The sequence below is a fragment of the Xyrauchen texanus genome, chromosome 3, assembly GCF_025860055.1.
Source record: "Xyrauchen texanus isolate HMW12.3.18 chromosome 3, RBS_HiC_50CHRs, whole genome shotgun sequence".
NCBI lineage: Eukaryota > Metazoa > Chordata > Actinopteri > Cypriniformes > Catostomidae > Xyrauchen > Xyrauchen texanus.
The window spans coordinates 24,789,625-24,811,493 of NC_068278.1; the positions used below are offsets into that span (position 1 = coordinate 24,789,625).

Sequence of the window (21,869 nt, forward strand, 5' to 3'; positions counted from 1 at the left end):
CTAGATTATAAGCACTTGCTAATGCTAGATTATAGCGCGATGGCTCGCAACTTATTGAATCATAAAATATGTCACTGTGCATTTCTTATCGTGAAGAAAATTGTCAATACGCAGCTTTATTAATAACAGAGAGTTTGTTTTTTGTGTGTTAGGGATGGATTGAATTGAACAGAAAGGTGAGAGTGGGAAGTCTTCGCCCCATTATTCACTGCAACAAAATACGTTTATGATTTGTTTTGACACAGGGATCTGGTGCTCAGGCACCTCAGCCGTTTAGGGTCAACTGTTAAAAGAGCAAGCTCTCCCCGGTTCAGAGCATCTCTTTTCTGCTGAACTGCCTGAGTACGTTCAGACCTGGCACAGCGGTTCCACTGAAACAATTTCAGCGGCTCCTGGGGCATATGGCATCCTCTGCTGTAGATGCGCCACTCGGGTTGATGCATATGAGACTGCTTCAGCACTGGCTTCAGACTCGAGTCCCGAGATGGGCATGGCACCACATCACATACTGTGTGACCCTCAACCCTTCCTGCCATCACTTATTCAGCCCTTGGACAGACCTCAGTTTTCTACGGGCAGGAGTCCCCCTAAAGCAGCTGTTCAGATGTGTCGTAGTCCAACAGGCACCTCCCAGTTGGACTGGGGAACTGTGTGTAATGGGCACACAGCCGCTGGCTCCTGGATAGGGCCACGGCTGGGTTGGAACATCAACTGCCTAGAGTTGCTTGCAGTATTTCTTGCCCTGCGCAGATTCCTGCCCCTGATCTGCAGTAAGCACATGTTGATCCGCACAGAGAACACAGCGACAGTAACGTATATAAATGTGTGCCAGTGCGCCTCGGGGCTGCGCAAGTACGCATTTCCCCCAGTGAGCCTACATGCACATATCCTGTGCAAGGTCAGGGAGGACGAGGAACAAGTCACTCTCGTGGCCCCTTACTGGCCCACTCGGACTTGGTTCGAGTGGGCCTTACTGGCTCCCACTACCAGATAGCTTTATGCCATAAAGTGGTACTTATTCGCAAATTGGTATTCTTCCCGATCTGAAGACCCACATAGGTGTGCAGTCAGGTCAGTGCTCTCATTCCTGCAGGTGAGGCTGGAGGGGCAACTGTCCCCCTCTACCTTGAAGGTTTATGTAGCCGCCATAGTGGCTCACCACGATGCAGTGGACGGTAAGTCGTTAGGGAAGCACAACCTGATCATTGGTTTCCTTAAATGTGCCCGGAGGCTAAACCCTCCTGGGTCATGCCTGTTCCCCTCATGGTTTCTCTCCGTGGTTCCCTCTTGGACCTTCGGAGAACCCCGTTTGAGCTGCTAGAGTCAGTCGAACTATAGGCCCTCTCCCTGAAGATGGCCCTCCTGATTGCGCTCACTTCCATCAAGAGGGTTGGACAAACTTGCCTGGAGTTCGGTCCGGCAGATTCTCACATCATCCTGAGACTCCGACCGGGCTACTTACTGTAAAGGGATCAATGGAAAGGAGGAGGCGAGAACCGGCTTGACGATATAAATAATAGTTTTAATGATAAACTTAAAAGACAACATAAACACACACATCCCTTTCAGGAGGCAGACCCAGCCTTAGCATTGCTATGTCCTGTGCATGCATTGCGCACCTATTTTGATCGCACAATGAGCTTTAAGATGCTCTGAGCAGCTCTTTGTCTGCTTTGGTGGACAGCGGAAAGTTCGATCCACAAACACTGGATCATGGACACCATTGCGTTGGTCTACCAGACCCAGGCCGTGCCCTTGCCGGTTCGAGCACAAACTATGAGAAGTGTGGCATCCTCGTGGGGACTGACCAAAGCCACCTCTCTAGCAGACATTTGCAGAGCTGCGGGCAGGGCAACACCCAATACCTTTGCAAGATTTTACAATCTCCGTGTTGAGCCGGTCTCGTCCCGTGTTTTGTCATGTCTGAACATGTAGAATTCAGTAATACAGAACAGCTGGCCGGGTGTATCGCTTGCACATAGTGCCTTTCCCCTCTCCTGAGGCGAAGATGTGCGCTCTACTCCCCCAGTCAAGTCCACAATTCACAGACCCTGGATGTCCTTCCTCCCTAGCCCTCTGGCTCCAAATTTAGCGGAGGAGATCGCAGCCAGACTCACTACAGGCACCGACTTGCCTGTACTTGAACAGGTGCTCCACAGGTACTGATTATTCAGATAATTCAGATAATTTTCCATGGTACGGTCCCCCTGCTGGCAGACCCGCATCTCCATTGGGCAGAGTTCCATCTGCCCCCCTCTACGATGTACGTACATGCCGCCAACGTTCAGCGTCAAAATTCTGCATCAGAGCGCAACTCGCATCGTTTCCAATTAAGTTCGAACCAAATCATTATCAAAGGACAAAGACTATTTACTCTCGCCATTGCTGGATGATATGTTGTGTATATGTATCTTTCATAGAGCCTACACAATGTATTTTCAGTTACAAGTATGTCGTTTTATAGTTTGACAGCTTGAATGACAGACCTATTCAAGGCTTCATACAGAGAAATTGCATAATAAACATGACCATTTGTAATCGTTCAGTTTGCGCAGTTACACAAGTTTCAAACACTAACCTGCAAAGTAATCATTGTCACTTTGTTAATTCTTGAAGAAGTACAAAAACCTTCATAACATTGGACTGTTATCTGCTATGCTGCATTAGCTCATCTTGTGTGTGAAACCTGTGCCTTTCCTACCCGTGACCAGTTTCAGTAAATGTTATATCACCGTCTTGTGGTCTCCCAACACGTTTACATCAGACTGTTAAAAAGAAGCCCAACTGAGTGAATTGAAAAGCACACAAACTAGTCTTCTAATTTAAATGCAGCTAATTTTAATATATCAATGTGTTGATCAATAATATATATATATATGACATCCCTAATTATAGGCCGACAAGTGATTTATCTAAACAGTCTGGAAAAGACTTGTGAACACTTCACTGCAAAATTATCTTTTTTGCACCACAAACAAAAATATGTAGTTCTTGTCAAATACTTTGTTTACAATGCTATTACAATCTAATTGTTACAATGTGGCCACTATTTTTCATGTCTTCCGAGAGCCAACTCTTAGAGCATGATTAGATGGTCATAGAAAATGTCATGGGGATGTGAGTTTTTGCTTGGCCTTTGACGCACAGATTGGCACAGATTGTTTAGGCATGAAAGAGGGGTGGAGGGGAAGGATCACAGCATGCTGGTCCTGTTAACTAGTGTTACACCCTTTGATGACAGAACGCCAAACAAACAAACTGCTGCTTCACAGTATCATACCATAAACCAGGTGAGAGGCTCTTACACCTGTAACTTTACAGATTGGGGTTTTGCCAGAATTGGGTAAAAACATTCAGAGCTGGGCTTAGGATAATAGAACTAATAGCTCTGAAACTGAGCAATTCAAATGCCAAAAAATATTACAGATATTTTTTTAAAGACATGTGCAAAATAAATATTTTAAATATATTTGACACACTTCAATCCAGAAGACTTTGAAAGAGACCTCTACAAGGAATTTGTTAAAATATAAAAGACTCTGAAGATTGACTTCTTAGTTCTTTGATTAATGACTGACGTTAATCAGATCTGTTAGAGTAGAATACAGCCTAAGGCTACACTCACTGAAGTACAGATTTTGTATCCAACTCCAAAATCGAAACGACACTGCTCATCCATGGAGTAATTGATGCCAGGAAGTTCAGGAAGCTGGGGCCAGTCATGTTTAAAGGGGTCGTCCAGGAGGCAATCGTATGAACTGAAAAATAAACAAAGTTCAGGGAGAGAAGTTTAAGTAAACCTAAAAAATAATAAAGTTTCAAGAATGACCCTATAAACCACTTCTAAAGCTCAGTGGCAAACCATAAAACAGAGGTAAAGAGTACTCTGTAATGAATTGAGACTGTTTACAAAGTGTTAACTTCTGTTAATATCATGGCAAAGGAAATGTAAAATAAACCCTAATGATATGAAAGAAACATCTGTAAAGGGATCAATGGAAAGGAGGCGGCGAGAACCGGCTTGACAATGTAAATAATATTTTAATAATAAACTGAAGCACACAAACATAAACACACACGACGGACATGTCCGTTAACGATCTCTCTCACCCGCACAATCCTCTGCAGTCGACCTTTATCCCTCTCGAAGGCTTGATTAGCCTAATACGGGACCGGGTGTGTAGGATCACGACCCGGCCCTGCCCTCCGCCCTGCCACACATCTGCACTAGGGTCGCACGGTATACCTTCTAACTAAATATCGCGATACCAAAAAATTTAAATGTTACAATATCATCTTGTTGTTAATTTTAGTACCATATTAAAGTATGCTGCCATTAGAAAAACTTTATGTGACAGTTCTGAGTTTAAATAAAAGACCATTTGAAAATAATAATTAAAAATACTTTAAATGGCGTGTGATCCTTAAACAACAGAAGGATGTCATTTAATGAAATAATATGCAGTCACATGCACTCTGCACCACAGTATGAATAAGAGTCACCTCTCTGCCCTGTCATCTCATTCACAAACATACAGGTACGCACAAAAACACAGAAACACAACTACTAATGCTTGATATTCATCCAGTGTCCAATATTATTCAGAGCCACAGATCAGTGTGTTTAGTGTACAAACGGCTGTGAACCCTATAATTAACTCTTTCTCTTTTGCAGCTCTGAGATTTCATCTTGCGAGTTGCAGAAAGCTTGATATAAAGAAAACCTCACAAACAGGAAGAACTTCAAAAATCTGAGGGTTGGATCCAGCTGAAATGAGAGCTAATATAAAAATATTATTACTGTATAAAAGTGTCATATTCAAAGCAGTCCCAATAATACCAGTAGTAACAATATTATAATATTAAATGGTTATATTATTAGTAGTATTATCTGTAAGCAATACCACATAAGCAAGTGTACTGAATATCAGCACGTTGTGATTCAGCCATGGCGGCCTTTTGCCTCATGTAATCAGATTGTTTTCATTGAATGTTTTCATTAATACTGCAAAGCTTTGTTGGGAATATTTTTTAACCAAAAATGTGTATATATATATATATATATATATATATATATATATATATATATATATATATATATACACATATATATATATATATATATATATATATATATATATATATATATATAGTTGAAGTCAGAAGTTTACATATGCTAATGGCTCCTACACAATACACGACTTTCAAAGATGTCGGATCGTGGTACCGTTCATATTACACAACTGTCTGTCTTGTCACTGAAGTCGTAAGGTTTTGAAATTACACTACAAATCCGTAACAGGGGTGAACACATTACAAGACATGTTATTATTGTCAAATCCCTGACTACAAATGCATGATCATATGTTTTGCATTTCAGAATATGATGTGTATGTTTTAATCTCCTCATTTTATCATATATTTTATTGGTTACAATATGTAAAATTATCTCCTACTGTAAAATCTACCTATTTGCTTACCTGACTGTACAAGACAATTGGCAATTTCTCTCCAACACTTCTCTTTCTCCACCCGGTTGTGCTACAGTTCAGATGAAACATCAAATAGGCACTGGTGCTCCCACCAATGTTCCAATTATTTTTCTTCAGTCCATTGACACTTTCTTGATACCGCAGACATGCTAGTTGATGTTCTGTTGCAGGTACATCAGGACTCCTCCCACTGAAACTTCCCGTGCCCCGTTTCTTGCTCTCTCATTGGCTGTAGGTCAACGCTGCAGTTGTATTCAGTCGAAACATAATTCACATTGCGCGATTTGGAATCGTAGACAGGTCTAGACATGTAACATTCTAGATATCTCGCTGACATCGGCTGACATTGCGCTTCTCTCAAATAGCGTCTTTGATAGTTCATACATTGCGAACGTCGTTCACGGGAGCGAGCTCCCATTTGCAAATGATTTCAGGCTTTTGTCGGCGATCTCCACAAAACTGTCGGAGAGCGGAAATCGGCCTTAAAATCGTGTAGGGTAAACTAGGCATTAGGTTGAAGTAATTAAAACTCATTTTTGAATCACTCCACAGAAAACTATAGTTTTGGCAAGTAATTTAGGACATCTACTTTTACTAAATTTTTCCAACAATTGTTTACAGACGGATTGTTTAACTTGTAATTGACTATGTCACAATTCCAGTGGTTCAGAAGTTTACATACACTAAGTTAACTGTGCCTTTAACAGCTTGGAAAATTCCAGAAAATTATGTCAAGCCTTTAGACAATTAGCTTCTGATAGGAGGTGTACTGAATTTGAGGTGTACCTGTGGATGTATTTTAAGGCCTACCTTCAAACTTAGTGCCTCTTTGCTTGTCATCATGGGAAAATCAAAACAAATCAGCCAAGACCTCAGAAAAAATAAATTGTGGACCTCCACAAGTCTGGTTCAACCTTGGGAGCAATTTCCATATGCCTGAAGGTACCACGTTCATCTGTACAAACAATAGTACGCAAGTATAAACACCATGGGACCACGCAGCCATCATACCGCTCAGAAAGGATATGCATTCTGTCTCTTAGAGATGAACATAGTTTGGTGCGAAAAGTGAAAATCAATCCCAGAACAACAGCAAAGGACCTTGTGAAGATGCTGGAGGAAACAGGTAGACAAGTATCTATATCTACAGTAAAACGAGTCCTATATCAACATCACTTGAAAGGCTGCTCAGCAAGGAAGAAGCCAATGCTTCAAAACCGCCATATTACCGCCAGACTACACTTTGCAAGTGTACATGGGGACAAAGACCTTACTTTTTGGAGAAATTTCCTCTCGAATTGATGAAACAAAAATTAAACTTTTGGCCATAATGACCATCACTATGTTTGGAGGATAAAGAGATTTACTGTGAAGCATGGGGTGGCAGCATCCTGTTGTGGGACTGCTTTGCTGCAGGAGGGACTGGTGCACTTCTCAAAATAGGTGGCATCATGAGGAAGGAAAATTATGTGGAGCAATCAATAATCAATATTGAAGCAACATCTCAAGACATCAGCCATGAAGTTAAAGCTTGGTCACAAATGGGTCTTTCAAATGAACAATGACCCTAAGCATACCTCCAAACTTGTGGCAAAATGGCTGAAGGACAACAAAGTCAAGGTTTTGGAGTGGCCATCACAAAGCCCTGACCTCAATCTGATAGAAAATGTGTGGGCAGATCTGAAAAAGCATGTGTAAGCAAGGAGACCTACAAACCTGACTCAGTTACACCAGTCCTGTCTGGAGGAATGGGCCAAAATTCCAGCAACTTATTGTGAGAAGCTTGTGGAAGGCTACCCAAAATGTTTGACACAAGTTTATCAATTTAAAGGCAATGCTACCAAATACTAACCAAGTGTATGTAAACTTCTGACCCACTGGGAATGTGATGAAAGAAATAAAATCTGAAATAAATAATTCACTCTACTTTACATACATATAATCACATTAAATATTGGAGTGGATGATGATAAAACTTTTTGGGTAAAAGATCATTAATTCTCTATATAATTATTCATATTGAGAATTTGTTGAGTAAATTATTAAACTTGACATAAAATACCATAATTTTTGTTTCAAATATCTCATAATCCATCTCAATTTTAATAATCAAAATGTTCAAACAAACAGAGAAACGTTGCAACAGCACAACATAGCCACAGTGTTTACACTTTTCGGAGGAATCAACCAACAAATCATTCTTATTATGCAGGGACAGGAGAAAGTATTTTAACATTCAAATGATGACATACTTTATAGAAAAGAAAGAATGCCATTTATGATATATAATGACTTCAAAGCTCCCCAGGTGCACAATACAGCATTTCAGTTTTGAAACAAACTGAAAGCCTAAATGTTATTTCAGTTTGGACTGTTCTATTGCTTCAAAGGTGGGTTAGATAAAAAAATTAAATAAGTATGAAAAGCATTATTGCAAAGTGCTCCTTATAAAAACAAATCAGTTGCAAGAATTATCGGTTGGTAACGATTTGGACAAAAATGTAATTGTGATTATTTTGAAAAAAATTGCATTTTGAACTGCGATATGATAAACATAAAACAAAAAACGTGCGATTCCTTTTAACCAAAATTAAACCATGTTTTGCCCATGCTTTACTGCAGACCAGAAATACTGTTCTAGAAAGGGTGCTCACACTTGAGTCCTCTAAAAAAGCAAACTAAATTTTTGGCGGTATCGCACACTTGGCGGTATCGCACACTTGGCGTTATTGCACTCGCTCTATCGCACCATTGTCACGAAAAGAGAGCTGAGTCGGAAGGCCAAGCTCTCGATCTACCGGTCAATTTTTGTTCCTACCCTCACCTATAGTCATGAAGGCTGGGTCATGACCGAAAGAACTAGGTCGCGAGTACAAGTGGCCGAAATGGGCTTCCTCAGAAGGGTGGCGGGCTTCTCCCTTAGAGATAGGGTGAGGAGCTCAGTCATCCGGGAGGAGCTCCTTTGCCTCGAAAGGAGTCAGTTGAGGTGGTTTGGGCATCTAGTAAGGATGCCCCCTGGCCGCCTCCCAGGGGAGGTGTTTAAGTTACGTCCAGCTGGGAGGAGGCCTCTGGGAAGACCCAGGATTAGGTGGAGAGATTACATCTCCACACTGGCCTGGGAACGCCTCAAGGTCCCCCAGTCAGGGCTGGTTAATGTGGCTCGGGATAGGGAAGTTTGGGGCCCCCTGCTGGAGCAGCTGCCCCCGCGACCCGACTTCGGATAAGCGGTTGAAGATGGATGGATGGATGGATGGACTATAATAATTTATTATTATTTCATAGTAATTTATTTCTTTAATAATTTCTTAACTTACTATGCAGTCCCGGTGAACCCTAAAGCCTTTACTTTGGTGGAAACATGAAAACTGAAGGGATGGAAGTATATGTTGTTTGAAGTTGAGCTGACAACAGACTTTTATTGCAGTGAAATACTTTAATCTGTCTTGCAATAAAAAAACAGCTTTCATGGGGTTATTTTAAATATGTATAATAAATTGTAGTGGCCAAATATTTAAGTATGTGAAATTACACAAATGTGCAATTAAAGTAAATCTGGAGTGCATTAAATAATGCGCTCAGTGCACGTTAGCACACATAACTGAACTCAGAGCACATCTGTCACTCAGGACACCAGAGAGATGTGTGTATGTCGCACAGAACCACTCTACAATGTGAAATGTATAATACAATGATCCCGTTTACATATATTTAAGAATGCACTAAATAATACAGACAAAACAGCTATGCATATAGACGCAGCACAGCAGTCAGAGCATTGACACTATTTATTTATTTATTTAATTAAGTTACAGACCTCATGGTTTGAAAATCGCATAGGGTCAAATCACAATTTAGATTTTATTCAGCCCTATTTGAATATGTTCAGCCCTATTGGTTGGTATGCCACTAAAAATTCTCAGAATACTCATCATGGCATAAACAGAGCAGCAATTATAGGAACGTTTACAGGTAATCCCAGTTGGTCACGAAGGTCTGTCATCTTAAGTATATCACTGTAATCAAATCAAAGCACTTTAAAAAAAAAACTCCTTTGTTACACATATATTCTCTCACAGCAAGTGACCTATTGGTGACTAATTCAGTTAGACAAACAATCAGCTGAACCTGAGATAACACCAAACAAAGCAGAGCTCCAGTGATAACATGGGCCAATATATACGCTCAAGTAACCTGTGAGAAATATTTATCATCAGAACCTGTGAGAAGACACATTTCCATATAAACTGTGCACATAACAGTTAAAGACCAACATGTTTCAAGGGATAACACAGAGAGGTGTGAGAAAAGAGAACGGTGAACTCACTGGATGTGTCTTTTCAGTTCTTGCCCACTGCACATTGACCAGTGGTAGCGGTGGAATGCTGCTTGCACCAGAGGAGCCATCACACTTCCCATGGCTGTCTCATCACCACAGCGGTTGCCCTGACCGTCATGCTCCATTCCCAGCCTACAGAAAAGGCAAAATTATGGTAAGTAGTTAGCAGAGCCATATAGAGAGAGAGTTGCGACAACTACACTGACTCCAATGGAACGTTTTTTTTTACAGCAATGGCGGCTCGTGGAGCCTCTCAATAGTTCCCGGAAGTAGCAGCAAACACATGCCGCGCCATAGAGATGCAGCAAAACAAACCATTTGCGACGCACTTTTAAAAGGTGAGACGTTTAAAAAATAATATTATCTTATTCTGTATGTTATCAGTACATCTAAATAAAAATAACTTCTAAATTAAAACCTTATAGTTGAGTATTACTCATTAAATTAGGAGATAAGGGATGTTATCGGATAACTAACAGATTAGGCAAGGATTGGAGCGGGATAAAGTTAGTAACGAACACCCTATTAATTGTAAAATCTGTTCTCTTGATTCAGTTTCATCCATCGTTTTAAAAAAAAAGTAATATCGTAATATATTATTACAATTTAAATAACTGTTTTCTATTTTAATGTATTTTAAAATGTAATTTACTCCTGTGATGCCAAGCTGAATTTTCAGCCTCATTACTTTTGAACGGCAGTTCATATACGAGTATGCTTAAGTTGTTTTAAAGCTGAATATATTGTGTATATGAATAAGTATTGTAAGAACTAGATAGGTACATTTCCTGAAGAAAATGTGAGTGGTGCTTGCCGTGGCAAAACTCGTCAAATAGCCTGCTTGAAAAGAACAGAAATTGTGGTCATAAATAAATCAACCCAGAAGTCTGTATAATTTTGTGGTGCAGAAATATGTGATTTGTTACTAGGTTGCTAGGGTAAGCCCATGTGGTTGCTATGCAGTTAGCAAGGTAATACAATACATGGCTCCTTTCCATCCTGAGTGAAATAAGTCAACCCAAAAATCTGTACTGTTTTCTGGTGCAGAGATATGTGATTTGTTACTCGGTTGCTAGGGTAACCCCATGTGGTTGCTAGGCAGTTACCATAGTGATACTAATCAAGTGTCCTTGCCATCCTGATTGAAATAAGTCAACCCGAAGTCTCTATGTTTTTGTGATGCAGAGATATGTGATTTGTTACTCGGTTGCTAGGGTAAGCCCATCTGGTTGCTAGGCAGTTACCATAGTGATACTAATGAAGTCTCCTTTCCATCCTGATTGAAATAAGTCAACCCGAAGTCTCTACGCTTTTCTGATGCAGAGATATGTGATTTGTTACTCGGTTGCTAGGGTAACCCCATCTGGTTGCTAGGCAGTTACCATAGTGATACTAATCAAGTGTCCTTGCCATCCTGATTGAAATAAATCAACCCAGAAGTCTCTCTGATTTTCTGGTGCAGAGATATAGTTACTGCTAAACGGTTGCTAGGGTACTCTGTTTAGTTGCTAGGGAGTGGCTTGGCAGCTGCCAGTCATGAATCTCCAAAGGCTGCTTGTCAGTATGAATGATATAAACCAACTCCCATGCCTCTGTGACATTCAGAATGGAAGATATCCCTCTATGGATTTTGGTTGTTAAGGTGCTTGACAATGGTTGCTAGGGAGTGGCTAGGAAGTGTTGATTTGATGCATGATTGGCTGTTTGCTGTCCCGAGTCAAACGAGACCACCCTTTGTGTTTCTATGACACTTCTATCCGGAGATATCCCTTTGATCTGTTTCAATAGAAGTGTATGGGACTTGTTGCTAAGGTGCTCTTAATGGTTGCTAGGGCGTGGCTTGATAGCTTCACAATGATCCTGAGAGACTGATTGGTCGTCTGAGTAAAATGAGCCCACCCCTCGCCTCTATGACACTGTGATCCAGAGCTATGTTCAATACAAATCCCTATGCCTTTTCATTTCATGGGCCGCCCTACACCATTATAAGTCAATTGGGGCATTTTTGGGCAGCTCCTGCCCCCAGGGGTGCAACTTTTACCCCATATTGAGGTATGCTCTTACAGAGCCTGCCAGCCTCTTCAAATGTGGCAAATCACACGCTTCTACTAAATCCTCGCTTGGAGCTGTGACGCCAAAGTTTGTCTCAATGTTAAGTCTATGGGATTTTTCGCCGCTTTTTTGCCCCTGGGGCAAATACCGCACTCGATCGCTTATAAAAGTCATAGCACACGTGTCCTCAATAGGTCGCTCGATTTGACACCTCATTCGTGGGTCTACGCCAAACGGTGCGGGACGAGTTAGGTGCCGAAGTTTTGTTAAGAGATATAAAAATAAAAATAAAAATAAAAATAATAAGTATGTGAGATTACAATAGTGATGCTTTGCAAGCACCACTAATAATAAGTATGTGAGATTACAATAGTGATGCTTTGCAAGCACCACTAATAAGTATGTGAGATTACAATAGTGATGCTTTGCAAGCACCACTAATAAGGATGTGAGATTACAATAGTGATGCTTTGCAAGCACCACTAATTAGATATATAATATTTATAATACATAAATAATTATATTACTATATATAGAATTGTAAGAATTGTAAACAAGAAGCTTCATTTCACTAAATTTTACATTTACGTAACTGCTGCTAATAGTTAATAGTTCATTGACCCATTGTGCGGTGCGAGCTGGAAATCACCTGTTACCAGCCTGTCTCTGTACTATCTGAAAAGTCATAAATATGACATTAGTTACCATGAGATTAGTGAAAACAATGAACATGAGGTAACATAAAAAGGCAACAGAAACCCCAGCCTGAAATAAGTTGAGGCAAATAATAACGGTAAGCAAACACTAATCCTCAAATATTAGCTGATTTGATCTTTGTAAAAACAACATCACTGTAACAACATACTCATGCTACATACATATGTCGGTGTGTTACATAAATATATAAAATAAATGCATTTATTGACTACTAATTACCAGAAATCGCAGTTCTGTCACTCTACTCTAACAGTTTAAAATGCCCGCCAAAGCACTTCCTGGAACTATCTGAAGTCTACGTGAATCACGTGACGATCAAGCATTTAGAACTTCCGTTGTCACAACTCTCTCTCTATATGGCTCTGGTAGTTATATAATAGAAGCAATGGCTACAAGTAACATTTTCTACTCTGATTAGCATTGTTAATTGCATAGTTAATCCTCAGGCGTCTTCCAGACTAATGGGTATGACAATGGAAATTAAAAACAGACACGTTAGACCAAGGCCATTGCTAGACATCTCTTCGCAAAATCATGGCAAATACAGAACCAGCAGAGGCAATTTATGAGAAATGGCTGTTATGTCGTACAATACAGGTAAGGGATGGGTGATGATGGTTGACTAGTCAGTTGTTAGACAAATAGTGAGATTGACTTGTTTAGATTTTTTTATATATATATTATAAGCAGTGCTTAAATTAGCATGCTGACAGTCTGCTGTATAAAAAGACCCTCTCAGAAGAGTTGAATCTTTAAATTCACTCCCTTTAAAGCACCGTTGATACAGCCACACACATTCAAATGGCCTTTAGTCATGTCTTGTGTGTTTTTTTGAGCATCCTAAAACAAGTGTTTTGACTTTAAGTCGTTGTATCTTAAAATGTAAAGTTAACAAGTTAAAAATAGTCATACATTTAAAAACACTTATTGAGACCCCTAAATTATTTTAGTTCCATTCCACTCTGCATGCATCTAACTGTTTCTGAATGCAAGAAAATATAGTATGTAAACATTGAAAACATTGAACTCTATATTGTCATTACCCGTATCAAATACCATTGCACTTTACAAAAGACCATGTGATGTACAAGTGAATAATTTACAACTGTCCGTAGATTTGGATTATGATATAGCACTAATATGCCAATTAACCCCGGATCATTCACGCCTAAAGCCATAAAAAAAAGCATCTATTAAAATGCTACATAGGTATTTTAGATTTTTTTCTATTTTTAGAGTTTATATTATTTTGATATAATTTACAAAGTATAATTTATTTAATAACAACGATTTATTAAACATATGAAGAAAGGATTTGTATGGAAATAGGAAGTAGAGGCTTAAGAGGGAATCAACCAATTCAATATGGAAAGGATGATAGGGAGGTTGGCTCCATAGCTAATTTGTGTGTAGGTGGTGAGCTTTTTGTGAAACCTTATTACATGTTAGATGCCTAGAGACTTTAAAGGTGGGGTATGTGATTTGCAAAACGGCCGGCAGATTTTGAAAATACACAACTCTAAGGTCCTACCTTCTCTCCTCCAACGCTGGCCCTGACTCCACCCATTCGAAAAACATGGACGCGCAAACACGCAGTGTTCTAGCAGTGTTATAGACTCACTAGTCAAACAGTGCATTCACCTGTCAGACAATTTTTCAGAGCAAATTGTTGACACAGCAAGAGGAGGGGTTCGCATACCACTCTTGAAAGGTGTAGAGCTGATTTTCTCATAACTGTAAAAAAAAAAAGAACATAGCCAGCCCTGGCGTCTGTACAGCGGTCTTCTATTCAAAACAGGATTCATAGAAATGTGGAACAACCCCACTAGCACTATAAAAGCTCTATTCTCCATACATAAATACAATCGCTTCCTGTTACTGGGTCAAGAGCTTTGAGTATGCGCACGAACGGGACACGCGCGCCAGGGTGGTGGGGGGAGGGGGGCATGGTACGACTGTTTGATTGACACATTTTCTGTCCAATGATTCTAGATGGTCTTGAAAATGATTGGCTGGAGTTTTTCGAGTCCTGCCCGTTCCACAGATGATTAAATTGCTTAATTTTCATTTCAGTGCTTCTAATTTACAGCCAGTAAGTGGGTTAGGAATAGGATTTCAAGTTATTTTGAACAAATGGTCAAAAAAGAAAATCACATACCCCACCTTTAAGCAACTATTGTCAAGAGAGGGATTGAGGTTCTCTCACAAAAGGAAAATGACAAGACTGATTAGGCTAAATGCAGCTCTTAGTATGGGATGTGATACACTGCTATAATACCAGCTGAGAAAGTGACCAAGGACTCTTAAGCGTGAGCTTAAAACTTCATATGAGGGAATTGCAAGATATTGTCTTTGTATCAAAGGGGATATAGTGTTGTGGTGTTGTATTATGACTCTTTCAAATAAATTAATGCTTTGTTGTTGAAACTTCACAGGATAAGTTCACTTGTCTGAGGTACTTCAAATAGTGCATTTGCCTTAAAGGAACAGTTCACCCAGAAATCAAAATTCTTTCATTATTTACTCAAACTTATGTCATGTGTAGTAACTTCTGGTTGTAAACGCGGGCTAAATGTAAGTTTCGGTGGAGGGGTAGATTTCAGAATAGACTTCAGAATACAGAGCATGAGTCATATGGACAACATTTATGATACTTTTAAGTTGCTTTTTGTCTATTGTGGATCTTGACAACTGAGGTCATTATGAGCTGTAGTTGTATGGCAAGAGTTGTGTAAAGATTCATCAAAAATATCCCCTGTTGTTTTTAAGAGGAAAATATAATTTGGTTTGGAATGACATGAGGGTGAGAGAATATTCATTTTTAAGTGAACTATTCATTTAAACTTGCAACTTACTAGCTGCCTTTTCTAATAGAATGTTGTAATAGAAAACACTTAACAAAAGCAAAAATCAATCTGATATGGCTGACAAGTCCCTGGTCATGTTTATAAACCTACACATGTCCTGTCTCATGGGCTACTACAAAGGCAGAAGAGAAGCCGTCTTCATGATTGAGGGTGCAGCTGCGGACGGAGTGGCACATCCCGGTGACAGGGGCATATCCTGGGAATGGTGGGAGAGAGAGAGTTAGAGAATGTCAGAGACAGGGATTATTTATTATGTCATAACAGTGCAACTTCTTGACTCTACATTCTGACAGCTGGCTGGTTGGAGTAATTGTAATATTCTGAGCAGAGTGATACTGACAACTTGGAAAATTCTGCAATTCTACAACATTGAAAACTGCTTCTGAAAATAGACTCAAGCCCTCCACCTTACCCGTAGCCTGTGGGGAGCTTTACAGTCCAGGGGGACAAGTTCAGAAAAACGTAGCTGGTTGGTCAAGTGATAAGCTTTTTTATTTGCTTGTGAGGGGTCCAGGGTTCAAAATTTGTGTTATATAATTTGGAGATCAAATTTGGAGCTTTTCCATCAGTGCATATATTTTTGCACTTTGTTTTGTCTTGAGTTTCATCTTGAATTTTACTTGAGTGGAAAGTGGCCCACGAATAAGCTGTTTGGAAGAACTTAATTCCTTATTTTAGACCATCAACCCCCAAGGTCAGTGGAGTAAATGGTATTCATTAGATTTTCAGAACATTCCCAGCATCTCCAAAGGGTATGCACTATAAGGCGAGTTGTGACGTGACGAGAGCGCACGCCGCCTTGGTAATTTATGTACGCTACTTTAGCGGTGCTGTCTTAACAGAGTGCCTGCCTCCAGCCTGCAGAAAACAGAGGTCTGTCCATGAGTTGAATAACTAACGGCAGAAGGGGGTGAAGATCACACGATCCGTGCCGCAGCGCTATGCCCATCTTGCGACTCGAGTCTGAAGCCAGTGCTGGAGCAGTCTCATATGCATCAACCCTAGCGGCGCGACCACGGCTGAAGATTCCATATGCCCCAGGAGACTCTGGAACTTTTTAGAAGGACCGCAGTGCCTATTTTGAACGACGAGAGGCAATTCAGCACTGACTGCCCGCACTCGTTTGTGAGGCATTGAGACTGAGTCTAACTCCATGCAGAGAAAAGAGATGCTCTGAACCGGGGAGAACATGCTCTTTTCCCAGTTGACCTGAAGCCCTAGACAGCTGAGGTGGCTGAGCACCTGCTCCCTGTGAGCGCATTGTGCCTTTCGAGAGTGAGCTAAGATCAGCCAGTCAAGGTAGTTGAGTATGCGGATGCCCACTTCCCTTAGTGGGGCAAGGGCGGCCTCTGCAACCTTCGTGAAGACACAAGGGGACAGCCCATGCCCTGTCGGTGTCGGGGCAAAATTGAGATGTGAATGTACGCATCCGTCAGGTCTACCGCTGCAAACCAATCTTGATGCCGGACGCATGTTAGAATGTGTTTTTGAGTGAGCATCTTGAACTGGAGTTAGTGCAGAGCCCGGTTGAGAACTGGCAGGTCCAAGATTGGTCTCAACCCACCTCCTTTTTTGTGTACGATGAAGTAAGGGCTGTAGAAACCCTACTCCATCTTGGCTGGAGGGACAGGCTCTATCGCATCCATTGCAAAAGGGTAGCGATTTCCGCGCGCAGAGTGCTGGCTTTTTCGCCGTGCACTGAAGTGGGGCGGATGCCACTGAAACTACCAGTTTTTTGGTTTTTCAAATGAGCTCTATGATTTAGCTTTCACAATTTAGTATAGGCATTGGTAAATCAAATTCATTTGATAACTTATGGTCAGTGCTAATGCTGTTAAATCCATAAATAAACACATTTAGGTGTGCACAGGGAAAAAATAGAAAAAGCCTGCACAAATCTTTAATATCTTACATTGTTTCGGACAAAGATCTTCTTCGGGCATTCTATTAATTTCTCTGAAGATTCTTCCAGTTGCAAGTAGCCTATATCACTGTTACCATCATGATTTATCCAAGAAGTTTCACAAATGATGCTGGTGATGCGCTGCTTACTGAGAGGTTAATGGTGGTGGACATCCTCCTCCCCGTGCGAACAAAAAACTTTTAACCTCATGTCAATTTTTATTGACTTCTTGAACAGTTTGATTCACAAAAAAACATCATAACACAGGAAAAACATGCAATGACAGTCTTCACTTTCTTTGAGATGCTATTGTTATTGCTAAATCAAAATGACACGATGTGAATGCATTTCATTCATAAAAACAATTTCATTACTGTTCTGCTGATGTTAACAGCATTTAGCGATTCTGGTGCCTTCCTTATATGGCGTTTTAATGGGTGCGGATTATGATAATTGAGAATGAATGTGCACACGCCACAACTTAGTTGTTATATATATCAGTTATTTAAAATATAATATATAATATAAAAAAGATTTAAAAAAAAATGTCCATGACTTTTCAAGTCTGAATTAATTTACTTGACTTTTCCAGGCATGGCAATCACAATTTCAAATGTTTTCCACGAGCATAGGAATCCTGAATAAGCCAATATAGCAAATCAGCACTAATTAGCTAAATAATTGCCACTGCCAGACACTGAATGAAGCTTGGTTAGGTGGATAGGCCAAAGAGCTCTTCTCACATGATTAACGAGGGGCTTGAAAGTGTACAGTGGCATGATAAGGGAAGTCTGAGAGTAACAGTGACAGCATAAACACTTCATGCTGAGATCAGTGCTCTTCTCTGGAAATGCTTGAGCTTTCCTGTCATGTTGAATAGACATTAAGTGTACACAGTGTGAACTTCTTTGCCAGCGCTAAAGGAGATATGTTCTGAGAGGACCGCTGCTTTAGCGGCCCGCCTGAAGCCTATGACAACAAAATCATATTTTACTCTGTGGTTATGTAAGTGTCCTTTCATGTATCTTTGCTGTCCTTTTCAAATGGTGTGACTCTTTACACGTCCACAGTCTGTCTTCAGATGTACTTGTACACCAACCAGCATTCTGTCAGACTTTCGTCAGCATTAGTGCTGACTGAAATCCATAGGGACTGAGAGTAAAGAGCTAGTATTAGAGGGAGAAAGCGAGAGAAAGTCTGATTTTTTTCTCAGCATAAACATATATTTAAGAACTTCGGCGTGCAGAAAAAGCTATGGGACATGACAAGACCCAGAATGGTTTACAAGTCAGGGGCATGTTAAGGAGAAAAAACAGGCATGGCAAAAGGTTAAAGAGGAGGTCGTCTCACCCTGCATGCCAGTGGGGCCGAAGCCTTGCCGTGTTAGAAAGATGGCATGGTCGTGATGCTCTGAGTGCTCTGGATCCTCTTTTTGTTGGACGAAGGCCCAGCGGCACACGTTCTCCAGGCTTCGCGAAGGGTTCCCACGCTCAATAAGACTGATTGACTGAGAAAAATAATTAAGGCTCATTAAGGCATGGTTTATTGAACACTATCAGCATTTATTTAGCCTAAAATAGGCTTAAACTGAGAATGATCACTGCCTTTTAGATAAAGGATTATTTATTAATAGTACAAAGTGTAGTTAACAATCTCAGAGCAGTTTTGGGGGCATTCTAGAACCTGTTTTATGAACTGTTTACAGTTTTCAATTTTAAACAACAATGCAAAAAATTACAATGCCATTTTGCTATAAGTTTTTTCCTATACCAGGTTTCAATTATTAAACAAACTAACACAGTCTCCATTTAAAGGGGTTAAAATTTGGAGAGAAAAAAAAATTAAACACACAGAAACAAGATACTGTTATTGCAGTTTGTATTTGGGCTGTCCATCAATCAAAAATGTATGACATGATACATTGATTAATTAATTTAATTAATTGCAAATAATCACATCTCAATATTTGCGAAGAACAAAACCCAATTGAAGAATTTAAAAGCATTAGATGAGTAAAGCATTAAATAGACTTTACGAAAAGAGGCTTTAGAAGTCAATAAACATATGATTGTTTCATTTCAATGAACATTCGTTTATCACTGGCATACAGTCACCGCTAATCACTTTTGATATCAAGCTTGGGAATCTGTCCTGAGGCGGTTCACACATAATGTTTTCTTATAGTGCATTCCATTTGAACAATCTTTCAGTTATTGGTTTATGTACAAATGCATCAAAAGAATATCTTTGGCTGTTGCATTGCATATCTTTAGTTGTCAGTGTCTCTTTCCATGACCCTTGCATATTTAAGATGGTGTGTCAAGTTAAAAATACTTATGAATGTATGCAACTCCTTCAATCTGTTGCACTTCATTTAGCTGTTTTTAAACACAAGAATGTGTCCTGTGTGAACAACTCCTTACTCATCTGTGCTGTTCACTCTCAGTAAGTGTGATTTGTTTTGTTGTCGGAAACATGGACAGTGGCAAATTCATTCTTTCATATTTCTTGGAGAACTCTTATTTTGACAATATTTTCTCTGGGTAAAATGCTTTGAAAATGCATCAAATGGTTACTGATATATGTAAATGTTTATGACCAAAACAACAAGCAATAACAAGGTTGCGGCATTTGGAAAAAAAATCATATTTAATTTACTACAATGAACGTACTTTCTTCCACCATGTTGAAATTGTATGTCTCCTCCCAAATTTGAAAACTCAGGTAACAAAATTATGACTTGAGGGGGCGTTCATGTGCAACGTCTGGGTAAAAACACGTATTTATAATAATTACCAAAGAACAAGAAGGTAGCGTTAGTATTGTTAATCATTTCACATGCAGTGAGGGCATTTCCATAGAACTCTAAAAGGTACAACCGACCATCTAACAATCAGAAAGAGTGAAAAATTGTAAAATAAAAATAAACTATGATTGTTTTTGGTTTTAAATGTAGCCATTGGCATAGAATTGGGGGGGCAATGCTGTGAAAGGTAGTGATTTGTCCCCCCCAAATCATGCATCTGTCCTTGTTTATATATATTTTTTTCAATGCTGAAAATAATTAAGTATGAGATACCTTGCAATTGTGTGACTGTTAGTCTGTCATAATCAGACAAAAACACTTTAGTCCCCTCTCTATTGCACGTGTTGAAATCATCCAACTAGTGTCATGAAATCCCCTCTAGCATAGACAGTGGTGTCACTTATTACCTGTTACTTTTCTCAGCCCTTTTTAAAAATGCTTTTATAAATAATGCTGAGGCATATTTTCATTCACAGGTATGAATCCTAGCAACTATAAATTTTTATCAAAAAATACTATCCAATGTAAAAATGTCTCCAATGAGATATAACTTTTCTGAGGTTTAAATGTGGATGCATGGAGGATTTGGTTGTCAGAGTGTCAAAATATTTAGAGAGTACTTGGAATGTTGTGATATTAGAGATATTTATAATTCAGTAGTTCTTACCTTGGCATAGCCCAGCATGATCATCCTAACAAGGACAACATTAATGTGCACACCTAATGACTCATCATGGTAGATCTCATTCACCTGTAATCACACATGTTGGAAAAAGGCATTAATATCCTTTTAGCTCATTATAATAAAAGAACAAAACATTGACTTCACCTCAAAGGGGAACAAGGATATCAGGCAAGTATACAAGCTACCTCATCCTCCACCTAGACGTATATGACAGCTACTGATTATATCAACTCCAAGGACTGCAGAAAATGAAACAAAGCTGATTCACCCTGTTTCTGCACCCTCACTGTGATTGACAATGAGCAATGAGTTTACTACAAGAACTCAGAGATAAAGAGAGGAGGAGGAAATAGGATCTCAAGCTTGTAAGGGCAGCTATCTGAAGCATATAAGGCATTTTTAGACATGTCTTGGGGCTACGGTTGGCATGGAAAAGGCTATGAAAGGTTGGTAATGAAAAGGGCCTAGTGTTGAGCTGGTAATACAGAGGCCTTTTAAAGGTTTAGATGTTTTTCCTTCCCCACCTAGCTAAGAGGCTGCTGTGTGAGGTTGGGAGGAGGCACTGGTTTTTGGAGGCATAGTTCTGCTGCTTGAATGCAGGGTGTAGTGCTGTACCAAGTACATACATACAAAATGTCACAAATGTTTAATCGATGCTGGAGCTATTTTCAAGAACTGGCCATATGTCATTACATAGGTTGTCATATTCAGCCAAAAAGGATTTGATATATCGAAATTAATCTGCAAAAATGTTTAAATTGTTTAGTTGTTGTTTCCACTAGAATAATGTAATTCAGGGACACAGACTGAGGCTAAATGGTCATATTTTGCCACCATTTTTCCCTCTGGTAAGAAATACAAAATGTACCATCATTTGCTCTCTCTTTCTGTTTATGAGCTGCATAAACTCTTAAACAACATCCAACAGCAAACGCATAAAAAGCGGAGCAAAACCAAAACCCAAACCAATTATCAGCACCGCTCATTAGGCAGAGCAGTGCGAGCACAGAG

At 39.8% G+C, this 21,869-nt stretch overlaps 1 protein-coding gene across 2 annotated transcripts in view; it reads right to left on the minus strand.

The window, feature by feature from the left end:
* Window positions 1–21,869, minus strand: part of adamts3 (ADAM metallopeptidase with thrombospondin type 1 motif, 3) — a 198,019-nt gene that overhangs the window by 91,434 nt on the left and 84,716 nt on the right. For both annotated transcript variants that reach the window (XM_052093365.1, XM_052093359.1), the window contains exons 6-10: window positions 20,841–20,924; window positions 18,718–18,874; window positions 15,555–15,660; window positions 9,817–9,960; window positions 3,626–3,758 (exon numbers count right to left, since the gene is read on the minus strand). In XM_052093365.1, coding sequence (XP_051949325.1) covers window positions 3,626–3,758; window positions 9,817–9,960; window positions 15,555–15,660; window positions 18,718–18,874; window positions 20,841–20,924 — 624 coding nt within the window. The remainder of the gene's footprint in view (window positions 1–3,625; window positions 3,759–9,816; window positions 9,961–15,554; window positions 15,661–18,717; window positions 18,875–20,840; window positions 20,925–21,869) is intronic.